The 21836-nt window shown below is 44.0% G+C and overlaps 1 protein-coding gene across 2 annotated transcripts in view; it reads left to right on the forward strand.

Moving 5' to 3' along the window:
* Window positions 1-21836, forward strand: part of NHEJ1 (non-homologous end joining factor 1) — a 106597-nt gene that overhangs the window by 1880 nt on the left and 82881 nt on the right. The window contains exons 2-6 of one of the 2 annotated variants that reach the window (XM_083444931.1): window positions 146-236; window positions 718-907; window positions 2365-2574; window positions 5394-5532; window positions 8250-8308. In XM_083444931.1, the coding sequence (XP_083301057.1) occupies window positions 719-907; window positions 2365-2574; window positions 5394-5532; window positions 8250-8308 (597 nt within the window). In that variant the 5' untranslated portion in view covers window positions 146-236; window position 718. The remainder of the gene's footprint in view (window positions 1-145; window positions 237-717; window positions 908-2364; window positions 2575-5393; window positions 5533-8249; window positions 8309-21836) is intronic. The other variant, XM_083444932.1, reaches the window with a different exon arrangement.

Consider the following 21836-nt stretch of genomic DNA (forward strand, 5'->3'; position numbering starts at 1 on the left):
GGGCAGTAGAGGACCCAGGCGCATCACTGCCCCGTTTGCCTAAGTTAGTTAAAGAAAGTGCTGGTTCTTCTGTTATCTCCTCTTGTTAATCTTTTGTGCAAAATGTCAACAACAGATAAACAAAATGCCTTTTCTGCTTTCCCAGTGGCATTATAAGAAGGGAGAAGTAGCTTACAATCCACCTGAGAAGAAAGAGGGGGGGGGGAACTCTTCCACATTTGGCTGCTGTGGTGTAGGTGGGTACACACCTGGAATTCTTTTCATAGCAAATCACTTCTGCTTCACATGCTTTTTTCCCAGCCATCCAGCACTTTCTCCTGCCAGTGCTGCACTGTCGGAAGCAGTATGCCTCTGAATACTCGTATTTTGAAATCACAGGTTGGGGAATGCTGTTGTGTTCAGGCTTTGCTTGGAGGTTCCCATGCATCTGGTTGGCCACTATGAGGACAGGATGCTGGACTAGATGGCTTTGGCCTGATCTAGCAGTCTGTTCTTATGATTGAGGTTCCTCTGCCACACTAGGAATGTTACATATGCCAGCTGATGAAGGGCCAGACTTGATCTTATGTGGGAGTTCCATGACTCAGAGGTCCCTCGTTTTTTTCTTTCTTAAAAAATGAGGATTAGGCATCACAGAAGGGCTTCAATTTGTTTACCATGTAGAAATAAGAAATAATGTGATTAAGTGTATAAAAGTGTATTTCATTATTGTTATAGGATGGAGAGCACTGAGGACCCAGAAAACAGACTCCTCCTGCAGCCCTGGACTTCAGTCTGCTTTGATGAGTCCACAAAACTGATGATTAAGGTTTGGTTTGGAGATGCTGGCTATGCCTTGCTCCTTTCTGACCTCAGCAGTATGTGGTACGAAAAGGTAGATACTGAGGTGATACAACAGAGATCAAAGGTAAGTAAAGAATTAGGGTTGTGAAATGTGCACATGGTATATCCACCTCAGCAGCTATTCTATCAGCTCAGGCTTAAAAGAAACCTTAACAAGGCAATTCTGCACAGACAATACATTCTTGTTTGTCACTAGCCCTGTTTTGTAAATGTTCTGCATTCTTACACTGCGACTGCTATCCTATCAGTAGGCACAGCCTCCAAATCAGTAGAAGCCTTCACTAAAACTAAAAAGAATCTCAAAGTGGCATAGAGGGCTCATCCACACTTCTGTTTGTCTCGTGATTTCTAGTCGTGGGCCTGAGAGGTTCTTTTTATTTGTCCCACCGCTTTCCATGAGAGAACCTGCTGTTTACTTCTGAATAGGAACAAACATCAATTGGATTTTATGTGAGTTAACTTTCATTCCTGGGGAAAGTGGCAGGACAAAAAAAGAACCTCTTGGACCCATGACTGGAAATCACAGGACTAATACTGTAGGTGAAATCATGGGACAAAAGGAAGTGCAGATGAGCCCAGAGTGTGACTGGGGATTTTGTGTGGAATCATCACTTCTCGGAAATTTTATTTTTCATCTAACATTGCATTTATATTCCACCTTATCTCCAAGGAGCTCAAAGTGATGTTTATGGTTCTTTCTATTCCCATTTTATCTACAAAACAACCCTATTATGTAGGTTGGGCTGAAAGAGAGTGACTGGCCCAAGGTTATCCAATGAGCTTTATGACTGAGTGTTAATTTGAACCTTAATCTTCTGGATTCTAGTTCAATAGTCTCAATGACTTCACCACAACCCATATCCAGTGGGTGTCTGTTAGCACTCATACTTCCATATTCCAAGTTGCCAATGAGTAGAGTAGAGTTTTCTCAGGTACATGTTATTGTACATTGCATGCTTAGAAGATGCAATATCCTTGCAACAAGCGAAAGTGCTGCAGCTCAGTGGCAAAGCATGCAGAAGCTGCCAGGTTCAATCCCCAATGGCTCCCTGTAGAGATGAGAATATTACCTGTCTGAAAACCTGGAGGACTAGAAGGCAGCTTCCTGGGTTCCTGACAAAACTATTAGGAAAGACATGTAGTCTGTACAAAAGCAATTTTTGCAATATTAAGTCTTCCGTTTTTATTATGTATTTTAAAAAAAATGTTCTTACTCATTCCATATCTCTAGAGATGGAGCACAATAGAAATAAACAGGAAACAAATAAGCCTCAGATGCACACATATTTTGCAGAAATGCCTTTAGCGTGGTTTCTGGGATCTTCTGGACAGCAGGTGTGTGCACACACCTTTCAATGTTATCCACTGGCAGGGTGGGGGTGGGGAAGAGGGAGGAGATAGTGGGGAAACTCCTGCCCAGTCTTCTGTGGGCATCAGTAATTTTGCCCCCATCTCTTTTTTAAAAATATATAACTTTATTGAATAATACAGTCTCATTGTATTTTTTGAAATCTCATCCAGGAGCTAAATAAGCGTTTGACAGCTCATGTATCCTCCTTCCTGAGCCGCCTGCGCAGTCTGATATGTCCCCTTCTAGAAGGAGAAAAGAGCAGTTCTACCATCTTCTCCTGCCAGCTCAGCTCCAGCACACTGACTCTTCATGTGAAGACTGAGCTCTCAGGGCTACCCTTCTACTGGGATTTCCGTTGTTCAGCAGCACCTGTTAAGATGGTGAGTTGGCTCTTGGATTGAGAAGGAGGGTCAGTGCTTCAGTGGAGTACTTCTTGGTTTCTGGATCTTCCAGGGAAGGGATAAAGATATTTGAGTGAAGATAAGAAACTCAGATATGTTTGCCTAGATCTAAGAGGATACTAGGCACAGACCAGCAAATGGATTAATTGAATAATTCTTAGCTATTAGCTGAGATGTTCTGAGGATATAGCTTCCCCTTCATAGTCATGGTTTTGGTTTCAGCCCTGCTTATCAGTTAATTGGCAAATGCTCTGGATCTGCTTGTTATTAAAGTGTAGGATTGTGTACAGTGGTACCTCGGGTTACAGACACTTCAGGTTACAGATGCTTCAGGTTACAGATTAAGGTGAAGAACAGTTTCAGGTTAAGAATGGACCTCCAGAACGAATTAAGTTCTTAACCTGAGGTATCACTGTACTTGCATCAGCCATCACCTGCCAAAAAGCAGATCCTTGTAGTAGAGTGTGAGACCTAATACAATGTAAGAACTGGAGCCAATTTCTTGAACACCTTAATGCAGGGGTAGCCAATGTGGTGCCCTCCAGATGTTGTTGGGCTCAACTCCCATCAGCCCAGGTCAGCATGGCCAATGGCCAGAGATGATGGAAATTGTAGGCCAGTAAATATCTGGAGGACACCATGTTGGCTACCCATGCCTCACTTAAGGTTTTATGCTGGTGACACTACCACCAAGCATTTAAATGGTAAAACATTAGCAAATGAGTCCATAATGAATATTTGGCTGAAAGTGGGCCCCAGGTTTGAAAATATTAGACTACTGTTTTTTAGGCTGCCTGGAAACTAGAAAATTGCATTCTGTTTTTTTAATGTTTGCTTTAGTGTCTCTGGATGGCATCTCATCCTATGCCATCCTCTGCTCAGTTGCAGAGTGCTGCCTTCCTGCTCTGTATGTTTTGTCTGTCTGTTTACATAATACTACTTAGGATGTGGAAGCAGATGTCGTCTTAGGACCAGCTTTGCTCAGATAAATGCCTAAATGCTCTGCTCTCATATAGTTTTTAGCTGACTGGTTACAGTTTTGCCATGTGTGCACCAGGGGGCACTGCATACCCAGGTAACATTCTCTTCTGACTGGCCTAGAGATACAGAATTTAGTTGTGTTAGTTCACTTGAGATTTGTTATTACTTGCATCTCAGAGAGCATAAGAGACATACTTTTTAAAAAAGTAAAATAACAGACAGCTGTATAGAACCTAAACACCTTTTTGAGGTAATGTAGCTTTCTAGGCTGGTGCTATTTCAGAAGAGCACTAGCACTTGGGAGTTAATAGCTATTTTATCTATTGCTTATGCATCATTCTGCATCTCTTGTCAGCTGTCAAGTGTTTGATGGACCTTGCACTTTTAGATATTCTACTGAGTTATGCTACTGGGTTACTAACTCAAGTATTTGTTTTTTGCACTTTTATGCTGTGAAATATAACAGCTCTGCCTGGGGAAAGCTGCCTGGGCAGGTTGATTGAGTTCCCCTATGTGGCATATCTCTTCTTTCTTCCCTGTCTGGCAGGCATTGGTCCCTAAATGTTAGAATCAGTTGAGAACTGAGTGATCCAGGTCTGCCCAGCTGCATGCCATAGCTCTTCCACATCTAATTTTAGCTTTTTCACCACTTACTTTATGTCTCGGATGGTGTATGCAACCAGTATTTTGGCTGACAGTTGAGGTTGTTCTTGTTTCCCAAGGTGGGCGGATTTTCTTTTATTCCGATTAAAACAGAGCTAATTAGGACTTTTTAGGGAGCAAGCATATTGTTCCAAAGTCCATATTCCATGATGGCAAGTACAGCTCAAGAATCCATAGAGTATTTCAGACCTTGATGCCATAATGCTTTGAGGGTAAATATTTATTCTGCACCTTGATTTTAACATCTCTCTTTTCAGCTACAGTGTGAAATATATATGTTTCATGTGCCTTGCTTTTTCTCATGCAGCTTTCTGGGAGGTGCTGGAACAGCAGAGACTAGGGGCTCATACAGACTTGTGCTTGCCCCATGCCTAGAAAGCATGGGTTCAGGTAGTTTTCTGCTTGTCCCAAGCTTTCTAGTCATGGATCCAAACAGTTTTGCCCTTGTCCTACTGCTTTCTCCCGGAAAATCCATTCTTTTGCAGTAAATCAGAGTAAACATCATCCAGAGAAAACTTGAAAGACGTTTGCTCTGATTCAGCAGTAAACATCAGATTCACTCAGGGGGAAAGTGACAGGGCACAGGCAAGTCTGGATGAGCTCTAGGTCTGAATTGCACGTTTCTCACTCAAAGCCCAGCATGAGCTTTTATTTTTAAATGACCAGGTTGAAAACCTTGTTGCAGAGCCCTCTTGTGGCAAACAACAAAAAAGGCAGAGAACTTTGCTACTGTAGTCTGAGGACCATTATTGATCATGGCAGTGTCCCAAATAGAGTTTATGGCACATGGCAGAGCTTTTCCTTCTCATTTGCAAATATACATTTGCTGGTTCTTATAGTGTCCCTCTCTGAAGGGGATGGAGCGGAATAATAATAATAATAATAATAATAATAATAATAATAATAAATTTTATTTATATCCCGCCCTCCCCAGCCGAAGCCGGGCTCAGGGCGGCTAACAACAATAAAACAGTACAAAAGTACAGCACAAAAAACACTCTAAAATCATTCATTATAAAATTAAGATAGTGTGTGGCTTCATTGGCACTTTTGTCATCCCTGTGCTTGGTTTAAATGACCATGGCTGGCACCAGTCCCTTTACTCTCATTGCTGCTTGTTGACCCTTGCCCTTCTTTTCTGTGCCCTATGACAGGTGTTCCACCACCTTGTGCAGCCCCTGATGGCGATGAGCTTGGTGTTGCAGAGTCAAGTGCAGGAGCTGGCATCTTTGTTGCTCCGAAAGGATGCCGAGATCGAAGACTACCGGGAGAGTGGGGCTACTCTCAGTCGAGGTAAGGAGGGAGGGTGCTGCCTGCACTCTGCTCCACTTTGGGACACAAGCTTTCTTCCTTCCTTCCTTCCTTCCTCATGGCTGGCACCGAGCATGCAGTCTTTGGCCATTAGCCATCCTGACCTGGATTTCACACACAGCTGCTCCAGACTATTAACCAGAAGCTTTGGGGTCAGTGCCCTGAAGGTGGAAAGAGCTGGACACTGACCAGTAGCTGAAATGCTTGGGGGCTAGCCAAAGGGCTCTTTCCTTTCCTTTGAGCATCTGGCTGCAACCCAGGAGACTGGGGCCAGTGCCAGCTTGTAAAGGAGCTTGAGTGGAGTCAGGCTGTTCTTTCTGCTCTGTAGAAGCTCTGCAAGCATTTGGAGCAAATGGGGGCTCCCCGAATCAAAGATCGGAAAGGACCACAAAGGGTCATCTAGTCCAACCCCCTATAATGCAGGAATCTCAACTAAAGCATCCAACCTTTGCTTAAAAAACCTCCAATGAAGGAGAGTCTACAACCTCCCAAGGGAGTCTGTTCCACTATCAAACAGCTCTTACCATCAGTTCTTGATGTTTAGTTGGAATATCCTTTCTTGTAACTTGAAGCCATTGGTTCATGTCCTACCCTCCAGAGCAGGAGAAAACAATCTAGCTCCATCTTCTATGTAGCAGTCCTTAATATATTTGAAGATAGCTATCATATCTCTTCTCAGTCTCCTCTTTTCCAAGATAAACATACGCAGCTCCTTCAACCATTCCTCATAAGGCTTGGTTCTTCTTACCCCCTGCAAAGTTGCAGATAAGCCTACAGGTATTCTGTTTCAGATACTTTTGGGGGTAGGGAGAGATTCCATTGCTGGCTGTTAAACCCCAGAGAATGGAAAGATTCAGATTAGCCAGACAGGGATTGGGTTGTGCCAGTGATGTGTGTTCAAGGTTTAGTATGTACTCTGGGACAGCAGAGGAGGCCTTGTGTTGCCCTGCTCTTCCTCTGTACAACCATGTAGTGTGATTGATTGTCATATTATCTTAAGTGTCCCCTTTTCCCCACCCCACTTGGTAATTGCTGGGGAAAGTGGATCGGAACTTCTAATTTGGTATGGCTTGTTCTTTGCACAGTCTCTTTGAGCAGATGCCAACCACTGTTCTCACTGATTGTTTATACAGCTTGCAGATATCTGCCACTTGTGAAATGGGCCTTCACAATTATTCTTATTAATTGAACGCATTACACAAAAGGGTATTCAAGTGATGTACAACATATATAAGAGCATGGGGTTTTATTCAACTGTGCTAAGAAGTAGTTCTGTCTGGGCAAGAATTTCTGCTTGCACAATAGAACTTCCCTCCCTTCCCCCTGTGTGCCTCAAAATCTGTTCTTGGGGTTCCCAACCCTCTGTATCAGATCTGGGGAAAACAGGAGGGGAAGGGGGAAGTCCCATTGCGCTAGCAGTAATCCTTGCATTACAGACAAATGAGTAGAATACCAAGCATAGGAAAAACACATTATAATAAAACACATTTACACAAAGCCACACACAAATCATAAAAAATATACAAAACAGCCACTAGTAACAGCATCTGCAAGTTTTGGCAGCACAGCTAACAGCAGACAACATTTTAGTCCATCAAAAACCACTGCTTCAATCTGAGACCATCCAGTGCTATAAGGGAGAAGAAATGGCAAGTTACCTTGGAAACCTAGGACAAGAATAAGGCTCTCTGCAGGTCATACATTACCAGGGTTACACCTTCCTGGCCAAGTTGCCATCTCTGGGTATCTGCTTGAACCTCATTTTGGACAGGGAAAGTTGGTCTTAGATTCCAATTTCCTTTTTTAATTATCAGGTAGTGCAAGATCTTACATCATTGGCTCAAAGAACAAGGGGTCTGACATGGTTCCTACATATGTGCATGTACACATGCACACAGCTGTGCTTTCTTGCATTTATTTAGCTAGAGGTGATATTTTGCACAGTTGGATCTTTTACAAAGACTGAACTCCATACATGTGACTTGTCATACCCCACTTCTATATTAGTCTAAAATGACAGGCTGAGTTGGGCCAGGGATTTCCTGAGGCACAGAGAACCGGAGATATGTTCTGTCCCCACAGGGGAGAGCTCTGTGTTCTCAGAGCTAGGAAATAGGATGTAACACAGATGTGTTACATTTGTCCTCAGTTGCCCTAGATAGACCACTGACCTCAGGCCCCTTCCTGGGAGTGAGGTGTAAAGTGCTCTCTTCTTGGAGGTTTACTAGTCATTACCTATGTAGCATGGTCCTCTTATTCACCCTTTTCATTTTTCTTCACACCAACCCTGTGAGGTAGGTTGTCCCTATTAGCAGAGGAGTGGGCTGAGAGAAAGTTTTCCAGACTCCCTTGTGGAGCCTTTGTTTGAACTGGGGTTTGAACTTCAGTCTCTTGGGTTTAACACTGTGCATCAGGCCATACATATTACATCATGTTGACATAGTTAGATGCAGTTGTACCCAGGTATATACCAGTTGAATCACTCAGTGCCTAGCTGTGGGCTTGACACAGGAAAAGGGTGTTGACTAATCTTTGTGTGTTCTCAGGTGGGAATGGGATAAGATTGCTTGAGTTATCTTTCAATAGGTGATATATAGCTATTTCCAAGGTAATGTAGCATCTGAAGAATAAAGAGAGCTTGTATACCTGGCCAGATTGGAGCACCACTCACTCTTCTATTGTTGGTAATTCTCTTGCAGAACGTTTAAAGACAGATCCTTTCAATGAAGAATCTTTCCTAAAGACATTTGAGACTAAGGTACAAGAATCTTCATGTTTTCATTAAGTTATTGTATAGGATAAATTGCTTCTCCTAATTAATTTGGTAACTGGTAGTATTGTAGGCAGTAGTGACATGTACTCAGAGCTTCTGGTTGTGGTGGTCTGCCAGTGGGATATTTTGATTCTCCAATTCTTCACTGGTTTCCTTCTCCCCTTGCCTCTGGTTGGTTCTTCTTCTCCCTGCAAAGTTATACTAATAGGCATCATGAACTGCAGCTATACATTCATGAGCATGACTGTGCCATGTAGGTGTGCTTTGGTTTGGTTAACTGTAGGCAGGTATGATTAGTTTAGCATAGGTTTGTGTAATGTTGTCTTTCCAATCTGTTGTACAGTCATGTTGTGAAGTGCCAGAGTAAATGAGCCATTGTTGTATTGTGCTAGGTTAAGCTGCAGTTAGCATAATGTGTGATTGTGTCACGGAGCTTGGATTAATATGGAATCTAAGTGAGAATTTATTTAGGGCATATCTCTCCTGCAAATGTAAAACTGATTTATTAGACATACTGTGTCTCAGGGAATCCCAGGGACTGTAATTTTATGAGATGAAGCTAGGGATCTCTATTGGAAATCCCTCTAACCTCACCAGTTACCATTCCCAATAATCTCTGGGGGCAAACTGTGGCACTTAGTTTGTACTATACATTTGAACAAAGTGATGGCATCTGTACATTTGTCAAGTAATTTTTTTACGCCCTTCCCACCAGTGCTAGCACTGAAGTTTCCCATTTCCCCTATGCAAGCAAATCCCATTTACCCTTATTAGCTTTTCTGCTGTTCTTGATAAAGCAGGTGTTAAGACTGTTTTCCAGCAGTCAGAGTTGAGAACCCTGAACATTCCTTATTGCTTTTATGGAGTGTACCCCTTTCCAACCCCATTCTTCCCATTTTGCCATTTTTCTTCTGGGCAGTAACTACTCTCCTCCCCCTTGCCATCTTATCTCCATGTTGGTTGGTTTTCTGCCTCTTCCATCTACTAGTTAAAATAAGTAGCAAATGAAGTCCTATGCTAATGCCAACATTTATAGAGTGCTATGCATTTAGTGGTGTCTGAAGTGGTTGGCTCTTGCTCTTAGGCCATCTTGGCCCATGTGGATTGTCTACATTTTGTGTGTATCATTATCTGCTGATACCCAACCACCAGGGTATTGATGTTAGTGTTTATGAGCTTGTTCTGTTTGGAGCAGGTCCCTTAGCAGCCCTTTTTTACTTATTTGCTCCAGAACATGGCTGCTGGTTTGAGCTCAAGGAGAGGTTACGCCTAAGCAATATGCACACCTGTCTGTCGGGGTTTCAGCATAGGAGCTTGCTGATTATGTATCAGAGCCCCCAGAGTTTCACCGCTCTTAACAATGTACAAGCTTGTAATTCATGTCATAGGAAGTGGCTTGTGGAATTTTCCCACGCTCCTACTCTTACCGGCTGCAGTGATTTCATGCTCTCTTTCCAATGCCACGTGCCGTGACTGAAAGTTTCTTATTCCCTGAAGGCTGAGGAGTGGAGGGTTATAGAGTAAGGTCTGTTGGCATGCACTTGAAAGAGATGGAAAGTTGGGGTTCTCTCTCTGTGTGTTGGTTATATTGGCACGTGCCAGGGCTCAAACTGCTGTGCTGTTCACACTGGTCAAGGTTAATCTCTGTGTCAAAAGAAATATGTGCAAAGTGGCCTTGAGAAAGAGCCTGTATTGGAAGGACTGTTTTAAGGGTCATGCTAAGCAAATGTGGGATCACAAAGCCTAAAGTTGGGATTTGTTTATATGTTCAAGTGTGAATTGGAATTTAAGGCAAGCTTAAAGAGGGTCAGTTGCAAGACTATGTAATCAGTAGTAGGGCTCTTATGTGTAATTGGTTGGAGCTTCCAGGGGAAACGCAACAGCCCATGAGAGTTACCTAGGGACTGAGACATCTTGATTTTAGAATGAATAAAGGAGTAATAAGGGCAAAAGTCAAATCCTACAGAAGACATTTATCAGCCAAACCATGATGTGAAGAGCAATAAACATGGTCTTTGGCTTTCTGTGAAAGTTGCCAATTGGCAAGCTCTGGACAGTCCTTCCATTTTTTCCACACTTTCTATCCAAGGTCGGTCAAATGACTGGTGTGTGTATGTTTCAGTAGTACCGTATTTTTCGCCCCATAGGACGCACCGGCCCATAAGGCGCACCTAATTTTTTGGGGGGGAAATAAAGGGGGGGGAATTATTTCTCCCCCAGGCGCGGGGCTGGGGCGGGGGAAGCCCGAGCTTCCCCCGACCCCAGCCCCCAGAACAGGCAGCTCTCCGCAAGCTGTGGGAGCCCAGCCCTGGGCTCCCACGGCTTGCGGAGAGCTGCGGGAAGCTCGAAGCCCGGGTGCGCTGAGCTCAGCGCGCCCAGGCTTCGGCATGCAGGCAACTGTCCGCAAGCTGTGGGAGCCCAGCTGGGGAAGATCTCTCCCTGCCTGAGACTCTGGAGAGCCATTTCCAGTCAGTGTTGTAAACAATGCTGAGCTAAATGAACCAATGGCCTGACTTTTTTAGTATAAAGCAGTTTCCTTTGTTCAAATTCAGAGGATGAAGTTTTTGACACAATTGTCTGGGACACTTCCAAAAGTAAAATTGGGGTGGTTTTCAGCTAAGTTTTCCTTGGAGTAGACCCGCTGAAATTAATGAATATGACTAAGTTAGGTCCATTAATTTCAATGTGTCTGCCCTGTATAAAACTTAATAGCTTATGAAGGGCTACTATACGAAGGGAGGAATTTAGTGTCACACTAAGGCTATCATTCCATCAGGGAAACTTTTTGGCTTGCCAAAAAGAGCAATTTTTCCCTCTCCTCCCCCCACATGCTGTTACAGGGGTTCTTCTGATCCTTCTGGGCCATCTTTTTTCCCTTTTTTTTTTTTTTGAGGAAGGGACTCAGTTGTAGAGAAGTGGAAACCCCATTGCACAATCACACCCATAGTGTATACAACTGAGTGGAAAGCTGAGCTGAGAAAACAAGGATTGGTGGTTCAGTGCCCAATTTGGTAGGTGAGACCAGCTGGTGAGGGCCTGGTGCATTGAGAAATTGAAGACAAGTTGAAGAGGGTGCTGAGCATAGAATGAAAGATGTCAAGAGACTGGAAGGGCAGTTTCCCTTCAGAAGAGGGATGGATAAGAATAAATGTGTTTTCCTTTTTATGAAAGGTAATGAAAAAGAAAGAGGGAGCACCTGTTTCCTGGCCCTAGTAAGAGTCCAGAAGAGAAAAAGGAGGCTATTCTAGGTGGCTTTAATTTTTTTATTTTGACAGAGATTCTAATAATATGTCTTGAGGCTATTTGCAGACAGGGTTTTAGGAGTTCCTTTTGAGACTTAGATGAGTTGTTGGGCTATTGGAGAATGTGTTGATGGAGGAATGGTAGGCAATACTCAGCAATGCATGCTAATCTTTCTTCAGTGCATGAATACTGTCTGAAGACCTCTACCTGTGTAACTTCTGTGCAGTCCTCAAGGGTTTTTATGCCAGGCAAGGGCAGCTGCTGTTCCCTATTCTACTTTTCTTATGCTGCTCTGTAGGAGGCTTTTTTCTGGGCATTTTGTGCTGCAGCCTGCTTATCGGTAGACACAAGTCTGGGCAGCAAAGAGCTATTGTACCTATAATTCCTCAAGCTGCACAGCAAGCCTAGACCTTGGTCCGGAACCACATTTGTCTTAGCTGCTCATTTGCAAGTAACTGTTGATTCAAATATAGCCTGTCCCCAAGAATATTTCCCCAGAATATTTTTGTGTACCATGGTCCTGACTTTTGTGCTGCACCTTTGTCCGTCTCTGCGCAGTTAGCTCCAGCAAACAGGATGTGGAGGGCTCATGGGTCAACCTGGGCTGGACCAGAAGGATGTGCCATCAAAATAAGCAATGCTGAAGAGGAAGATAAACAAACAGGCGGCTCCCCAGTGTGTCCGTCACTGCTGTAGCTGGGCAGGCTAAGTGAGTGATAGAGCAGGGAGTGTGGACATCTGCAGAAGAGCACCCTCCCACTGACGTCAGTAAGCACTGGGTCAAAGCTGCTGTTAGCACAACGGAGGGAGGAGGAGGAGGTTCCCTCCCCTGGATTAGGGTTAAGAGGGCTAGACAAGGGGTGCACGTCAGTGTCTTGAAAGTCTCCTGGGGATTGTGGAGGGAGGAATTGGGAGAACTGATCTGGGAAGTCACTTTGGCACTGCCATGCTTGTTGTAGGGGCTAGAAAGAGTGTGGAAGGAATGTTAGTGGCATATACATATATATGTACATATGACTTTTAATTCTTAGACTTAATCTTAACACCACTTGCTTGGAAATAAGCTCCATTGTTTTCAATAGGACTTCCTTCTGAATACACACAATTACAACTGTGCTGTTAAAATGATTGAATGATCATTCCCAGAGGACTCTGTGAACTATAATTTTGTGAGAGATACTAAGGATTTCTAACATCCTCAACACCTTTGCAAATTACGGTTATTTGGGGGAATCCATGGCAGTTATATGTTGGTTTTATACTATATAGTGGATAGATGATGATTATGATGATTTATTACATTTGTATACCGCCCTTCAGCTGAAGATCCCAGGGTGGTTCACAACAGAAAAATACAAAATGAGAATACATAATACAGAATAAAACAAAAACAAACTGATAACCCCCTCCCACAAACACATTTTAAAAGCCATAGAATGTTAATCAGCAGAATGCATGGTTGAAGAGAAATGTTTTTGCCTGGCAGCTAAAGATATGTAATGAAGGCATCAGGTGAGCCTCCATGGGGAGAGTTTTCCACAAATGAGGAGCCACTGCAGAAAAGGCCCGTTCTTGTGTTACCACCCTCCAGACCTCTCATGAAGGGCCTCAGATGATGGTCACAGGGTCTGGTTTGGTTCATATTGGGAGAGGCAGTCCTTGAAGTATTGCAGTCCTGCACCATTTAGAACTATACAGATCAAAACCAGCACTTTGAATTGGGCCCAGAAACTAATTGGCAGCCAGTGTAGTCAGGTCAGGATTGGTGTAATATGCTCAAATTGTCTTGTCCAAGTGAGCAACCTGGCCACTAAATTCTGCACCAGCTGAATTTTAGAGGCGGCCTTACATGTAGGGTGTTGCAGTAATCTAACCTAGAAATGTTGGTGGTGATAACTATAATAAGTAATATAGACCTGTAAGATGCTGAAGGCCCCCGTTTCAATCCCTGGTATCTTCAGGTAGGGCTAGGAAAGGCTGTTGTCAGAAACCCTGGTGAGTTAGATAATACTGAACTAGAAGGATCAATATGGGATTCCTCTGAGAGCGGCCTAAATTATTTTGTGTTGGGAAGTAGGCTTGGGACAGCAGGGTGAGGGTTCTTCCTTTTTAGTTTGGGGCTGTCTCATACTGGCTTAGATGGCACATAAGTAGAAAACTCTGGGTAGGACAGTTCTGGAAAAAGCCCTGCTTCCCTGGATTTCCCAGGTCGCTGAAATGCTCAGCCTGGCCTCACCTAGCACCTGCCTGCTTGTTGCCCAGCTCACCACACTGTCATTTTTATTGGTGCTAAAAATATTCTCCTTGAGAGAAGCAGCTATTGTTTGGCAGGCAGCAGTGATCCTCCTGCATTACAGACGGCCGTGGCAGTGACCTTCACTCCGTTTGCCAGCTCCATTTGCAGAGGGAGGGAGAGGAAGCTACTGTTCCTGTCACCTCCTTCCTTCTGGGGAATGGTTTTCATTAGCAAAAGGTGGCTGTGGTTTGCAGCCTAGAGAAGCATGGGAGCTGGGTTTGCTGGGAAAACATGGCAATTTCCATGGCTGAGGGGCACCACCTGCAACAGTTGGCAAGCAAATGTCTTGTAGAATTTCTCTTGGCCATCTCCTGTATCACTTGGCTGTGAGTTTGGGATAAAGGGGGGGGGGGAGGGACTAGCTTTTTAAAATTATGATTCTACCTACCCCCCCCTTTTTCTTAAAAAAAGAGTTATTAGCAACCTTTGCTAGGAAATTATCCTTGCTAGGAAATTATCCACAAGCTGAGAATTCAATAAATATTTCAATGCATCCTTCTCTGTGAACTATTATTATTTATTGAACTTATTAATTACTTTTAAAAGCAACTCAAAGCACCTTTCAAAAATAGTGGTACTTAACTCTAAAGCTTCCTGAGTGACTTTGAGCCAAATTCTGTCTCTCAGCCTACTAACCTTCCTCACAGAGACCTTGTGAGAATAAAAATGGAGAAAAATCCTTGTATGCTGCTTCGAAGTCCTAACAGAAGGGAAAGATACAAATTATTCAGACCGTAGACTGTAGTTTTCTCTATACTAACAGAGAAACAAGCAAGATAAATATGAGCTCTCAGTACAGGATGGCAAACATGAGCTAATAGGCATTACTGAAACTTGGTAGGATGAGAATCATGACTGGAATGTAGAAATTGAGGTGAATGACCTATTCAAAAGGAATAGAGGAGACAAGAGGGGAGGAGTAGCAGCATTATATGTAAAGGATGCGTACACTTGTGAAGACATCCATTTGGAAAATGGAATACAGATTGAGAGGATATGGGTAAAAATTGTAGGAGAGGGAAACAACAGTGACACTGAGGTTGTAAGCTATAGACCTCCAAGCTAGACTGAAGATTTGGATGATGCCTTCCTACAGCAGATTACCAAATATTCAAAAAAGAAGAAATATAGTAGTGGTAAGAGACTTCAACTACCCCAATATCTGTTGGAACTCAAACTCTGCCAAGAGTATAAGGACCAACAAATACTCAAAGAGAAGAGTCCAAGATGGATGGGAGTTTCTTAAAGGTGAACTATTGAAGATACAAATGCAGACAATTCCAGCAAGAAAGAAAAGTGGGAGGCACCTAAAGAAACTAGTGTGGCTGCATAAGGGGCTTGCAGGTGAGCTGAGATTTAAGAAGAGCATATATAAGAAATGTAAGAATCGGGAAACCATGAAGGAAGAATATACTCGAGTAGCCAACAGTTGGCACGGATAAGGTCAAGTTTTCTTAAGCTCAGAATGAGCTCAAACTTGCAAGAGAGGTTAAAAATAATTTTTTTAAAAATGCATTGGCTGTGTTCAGAATAAGAATAATAAACAAATAGTTGGTCTTCTGTGTGGAGAAGATGGAAAAATTATACAGTATTGGGTGACAGAGAGAAGGCGGAACTGCTCAACCCCTACTTTGCCTTTTGAGAAAAACCTCAACACCAAAAGGAAAGCAATGCCCAATCTGATGATAAAAGAATAAACGATGCAAGGAAGGACCTGCAGCTCAATATAGGAAAAGAGGTGTTAGAGTAGTATAGTAGTAGTATATTCAGAAGAAGTATAGTCTAAAATGCATAGTACCACATGCTACTTCTACACCTTTAAATTGGCTCTAACATTTAGGACTGTGTGTGTTCTGCGATCCCACACAAGTACAAAATCTTTGATACTAACCTGATCATCATGGTTCGTTGGTTTGTTTTTTGAAGTTTCTAGATCCTATGGCTGTGAAAACATGCAGACGTGGGAACACAGGAAGACCAGCCCATTTTGCATGCAACATTAAACTGTATGGTTTAATATGCAAGGGGGAGGAAACAAGTTGGAGTTGGGCAAAGGTAGAGCATCCACTTTGCAAGCAGAAGATCCCTGGTTCAACTCTCAGCATCTCCAGGTAAGGCTGAGAGGGGCTCCCTATCGGAAACCCTGGAGAGATGCTGCCTATCTTTGCAGGCAATACTGAGCTAGATGGACCCAGTGGTCTGACAATGCAAGGCAGCTTCCCATGTTCTATGAGTTCGCTTGTCGTGATGTGTAAACCGTGAGCAGTAAGCCATTGAATACACATTGGCTTCTGCTAATGTCTTGTTTGAGGAGAAAGACACCACGAGCTCATGTTTGCACTTTGAGAAGCTGGAATCTGCCTTGTTTCTCCCCTGCACAGCATAGTCAGGCGCAAGGGAAGGAGCAAAATGTTTGTGTGTTAAATTGTAGTTAAACTGTTGCAAATCAGACCTTGGGAAGCTGCCTTGTACCAGTTGGTCCATCTAGCTCAGTTTTATCTACTGGGAATGAATTTCCAGGGATTCTGACAGGAATCATTCCCAGTCCTCCCTTGAGATATTAGGGATTGAAATGGACCTTCTGCTTTCACAAGTGCTCTGGCACTGAACTTCAACCCATCCTGGAAGTGTGTGGTCAACACCTGGTGAAATCTCAGAAGCAGAGCATTAAGCAATTAAGGGTTTCCAGTGGCCAGGGAGTAGGATTTCAGTGTCTTGCCTGTCATTGTCCCACACAGCTAGCATATTTTAATTTGCACTATTAGGCTGCAGAAGCCATCTTTTCTTTTTTCTTGTTTTAAAAAAAGCACAAAGCACACTTAGCCCTGCTTACACTTTTTCTACAAATGAAAAGATCCTACAGCTGGTCCTATATATAGGGCAACTAGAAAAACAACCTTGGTAAAAGGTAGACTGACATGGAAAGGTGCAGGTGAGCTCATGAAATGGAACAGAAAGGTTCTGTCAATGCATAATATTGTCAATATTGTGGAAGGGTAATTATTACCTGCATCAGTGACTCAGTATAGAGTTGCCCAAGCTTGTTATGTACGGGGTTGTGTATGTATTCATGCTCCCACTTGGCATGTTCTTATGGCTCTCCTACCCCATTTGTTTGCCATCCAGGCGTCTTTCAGAGGGTGAGCTGCTGTATTTATTTATTGATTTAGGCATAATCAGGTGAGGAGGGAGTTGGCGTGGAGCAGGAACCACAGACCGTTTACCCTGGCTTGTGAGTCAGCTGGGCTGCATGCTGCTGAAACCAGACTGGGCACAGCAGCCCCTGAAATAGAGGCCAGACCACAAGCTTGAGAACAAACCCCAGTGGCAGGAGCAGCAAGGCCGCTGTTGGCTGCTATCCTGGGGTGTACTTCTGCCAAACCTGGGTTCCTTTCTATGGGATCCATTCTTGAAATGTGGAGTGAATCACCATAGTGAGCATCTGAATGGGGTACTCTGCTTGTGTTCCTTGCAGGGTGGAGGATGTGCGGGCTGGCCAATTCTGGAGCTGGGGCAGTGGCTATTCCCCATGTGTTCAGCACTTACGTCATTTAATATTTGAGGGCTTATGGCCATGTCCCAGCTGCTAGTGCTGGCCAGGAAAGGCCTTGTTGCCTTTCTTTCCAAGGCTTACCATGAATAGAATCCAGTCCTCCTACTCTTAAGGCGCAAACATTCTCTCTGATGCAAGGATAGCTGATGAACTCTTAAATCTCCCTCCTTTCCTCTCAATACCAGAGCATGAAAGTGTGTTGACTTTCTTGCTGTTGTTAGATAAAGGAAAGAAGCATAGTGGATTAGATTGCAGGTCTGTACATATTCCCCCACTCCAATAATCAGTAGCTGGCCTTTCTGGGATTTGAATAAGCTGACAATCTTATTCCGGTGCAGAAAAAGAAAATGCAGGCAAGAGGAACAAGAAGATCCTAATCTCTTGTGTGTAAGCATCCAGGGACAGATCTTATTTGTGTTCTCTGCAGTGTGACATACAGGCTATGCTTCAGGGGATAGTATTAAAATGAGCAGTCAGTGTTTTCTGTAAGGCTTGGAAATCAAAGGGGTCCTTGCGCATGACTTCCAGCAGCTGTCAAAAGGGAGAGAGAGAGGCAGAGCACCCTTCTATTAGCTCTCTGCCTTTCCTTTCCTTTCCTTTCCTTTCCTTTCCTTTCCTTTCCTTTCCTTGTCATTGATTATAACTTTCCTCACCTTTTTGCAATCTTACCAAAATGTCTAGGTAAAAACCCAGATGTATAAATTATGTATAGAATTTGGATCTGGTGGGAGGGGCAGAATGTGCCAAGTTCTGCCTGGGGTGGATTAATTTGTAAAGAGGTATCCATGGCATGTTACAAAGCAGAGCCATGCAACATTTAATACCACTTTGTACTGATCTTTCTGCCATTAATAGCTACTTGCTGCCACCTCCTCTGTGTTTGTAATGATGCTGCTTGTGTTCTTTATTTTAATGTAATGTACAGCTTTGGATTCCTGCAGCAGGAAAACCAGTGAGCACATTTTGAAGCAGAAGGTTGGTTGAAGGCTAGTGGGACTTTGCAGGGATGTGTGCTGGATGAACTTGGCTGGAAAGGACCAAATTGCCAAAGTGTAAAGATCTAGCAAATATGACTTCAATAATTTCAGGCTCATTGTCTATTGCCTGCCCTGGGGGGAAATGGATACAGGTCTTTAGAAATGGTTTTGCAGCAAAACAAATATAATATTGGTTTAATTTTATCAATTGGTGACAGGCATATCTGTTGAAGATAATTGCACTGTTTGGAAAAAGTTATTTGTCCACATTTGCTGTCATAAGTGAGTTCTGTGCTCAAGTGTTTGATTTTCACAGCTCTTCCATGAAATAGGACAAGGTCTGAATCAAGGCATAAGAGGAAACTGGACTTCTTGCTAGTGTCTGAAACAGGGACCCCTCCATGTTGTTCTACCCTGCTTTTTGTCATTCCATTTCCCCATCTGTGTTCATTTGTATCTACCTCCTGAGACTATATATGTACCTCTATGGGTTGAAGGAAACACTGCAAAGAAGATGCTCTCTATATTAAAGAGGTACTGTCAAGTTGTCAGTGGATTAGGTCTATCTGTAGTGTGCTGTCCTCAATAGATGTCCTCAATTGCAGGAGACCGGGCCATTTGTGGGTTCCTCTATTTGTACCTCTACTTTTCCAAATGTGTGTGAGCTGCTCCACTGATGGTCTTGCCTGTGCTGCTGTGTGACTCCCCTACCCCATCCCTGGAATATATATGTTGAAGCCACCCAGACAAGGAATATTAGTCTGGCAGTGTACACATGTGTACAATGCATTATTTTTACAGCTTACCAATATTTATTTAGAGGGAGACAGACCTGCATGCATGTACATCTGTAGTGTTTATATACTTTTACTGCTGTGATGTGTAGATGTAAATATGGTCAAGAGGTGGGTGCTGTAGTTAGCCTAACACCTCCATATCAAAGGGTGTTGTGGCTGACCAAGCTACCACTGGAGACAAATTGGCCTTCCACTCCCTTGGAACTCCTCTGGGGGATGAGAACATGTCTCCTTTCGTTGCTTGCCCAAGGATACTGACTCACCTGACTTTGCTTTTGTACAGGAAGGGTGTTGTAGGGCATTACTTGTACCCCTCAGACAAGCTGCCTGGTCTTAAGAGAATCAACAGAAGCCTCTTGTATGACTTGGTAGCCCACAGTTTCTTATAGATTGCTTAGTGACATATTAAGAACATAAAAAGAACCATACCGGATCAAACCAAAGAGCTACCTTGTCTAGCCCTATGTTTCTCCTAGTGGCCAACCAGAGGCCTCTCAGAAGCCCACAAGCAGGACATGAGTGTAATGTTTCTTAACCAATGATATTCAGAGGCACACTGGAGCTAATATTTCACCATCATAGGTAAAGGTAAAGGTACCCCTGCCCGTACGGGCCAGTCTTACCAGACTCTAGGGTTGTGCGCTCATCTCACTCTATAGGCCGGGAGCCAGCGCTGTCCGCAGACACTTCCGGGTCACGTGGCCAGCGTGACGAAGTTGCTCCGGCGAACCGGCACCAGAGCAGCACACGGAACGCCGTTTACCTTCCCGCTAGTAAGCGGTCCCTATTTATCTACTTGCACCCGGGGGTGCTTTCGAACTGCTAGGTTGGCAGGCGCTGGGACCGAGCAACGGGAGCGCACCCCGCCGCGGGGATTCAAACCACCGACCATGCGATCGGCAAGTCCTAGGCGCTGAGGTTTAACCCACAGCGCCACCCGCATCCCATCATAGCTAGTAGCTATTGATAACCTTGTCATCTATGAATTTGCCCAATCCACCTTTAAAGCCATCTAAGTTAGGGACGCGAGTAGCGCTATAGGTTAAACCACAGAGCCTAGGGCTTGGCAGTCAGAAGGTCGATGGTTCAAATCCCCGTGACTGGGTGAGCTCCTGTTGCTCGGTCCCTGCTCCTGCCAACCTAGCAGTTCGAAAGCACTCAGTGCAAGTAGATAAATAGGTACTGCTCCGGCGGGAAGGTAAATGGTGTTTCCATGTGCTGCTCTGGTTTGCCAGAAGCAGCTTAGTCATGATGGCCACATGATGCGGAAGCTGTATGCCTACTCCCACGGCCAATAAAGCGAGATGAGCGCCGCAACCCCAGAGTCGGTCACAACTGGACCTAACGGTCACGGGTCCCTTTACCTTTATGTTAGTGGCTATCACCATACCTTGCGTTACAAATATACCTTGTGTGAAGAATACTTCCTTTTGTTTGTCCTGAATCTCCTACTATTATGCTTCCTTGGATGACGCCCAAGTTCTAGCATTGTGAGAGAGGGAGAGAAAAATTTGGCCATTCCCAATTCTCCTGGCTTCACAGTAAGGTGACCAGCACATTTCTGAGGATCCGATCTGAGCATTTGACAAACCCTGCCCCCTGTCATTTGAAAACGAGGCAATACAAAGCCTATTTTCATATATTTCATATTTGCAATTATGAATATTATTTGGCTGTTTAGGAGATGGGAGAAGAGAAAGCACAAGAGGGCACTTAAAGTTGGGAGAGGCATCAAGCTAAAAGGTTTCTCTCTCCTGTATGGCAGAGGTGGCTAACTTTTTTATTTTACCTAGAGTTTCACACTTGCCCATGGCTAACTGGACCACGTGCCAGGACCACGTGCCACTAGTGGGTGTGGCCATTCTGAACACACTCACGTACTAACGGGCAGCACACCCACCCACACCCTACCAGCGCAGAACAACTGAGGAATGAAGTTGCTCATCAAATGGTTGATCAGGTAACTAGGGAAGGAGCAATTTGCATCCTCATCAGGGTGCTGGGATTTGTCTTCCCCAGTGCTGTGTCTAAATTGGACTCCTTTTTGCTACCACTTCTGCCAAAATCTGTGGGATCATGGAGGTCCAGATCAGGCCTCTGAACTGATTATTAGCTCTAGGACATGCCTGCACAGGAAGCTTCCCAGGCTCCCAGCTGGTGCAGCTACACACAATGAGAGGTGTTAGAAGCAGCTCCAGAGAAGCAGAGGTCTGAGGTGATATGAGATTCCTTGCACCAAAATCTTACTTCACTTATGTCCTGTTCACAACCCAGTATCTGACAATATTAACTGTGTGGACAGCCGGGAGATCAGGGCAGGCTGTATATGGGAGCTGTGGTGCTTTTATGGCTCTTTGGTATGTTGCCCTAGGAGGACACAGGGACTGCTTAGCCAATCGCATTGCAGAAGTAGCTTTACAGTCGTGAATTGTAAGTTTCATCTTCCAGTGCTATACATAATCACACCTGCTGCCTGGATTGGGTGTTGAATGCATACTTGTGGTAGCATCTCATCAGTGGTAACAAAGAGGCAGGCTGATGTCCATGTTAAAACTTGGCATTTCCAGGTAGCAGTAAGAGGTTACGGACCCAGACCCTGGGGAGACTTCTTCTGAGGAACACTGGGGAGTATCTCAGGATAAATGAG

Source organism: Podarcis tiliguerta (genome assembly GCF_965153285.1).
Source record: "Podarcis tiliguerta genome assembly, chromosome: 1".
NCBI lineage: Eukaryota > Metazoa > Chordata > Lepidosauria > Squamata > Lacertidae > Podarcis > Podarcis tiliguerta.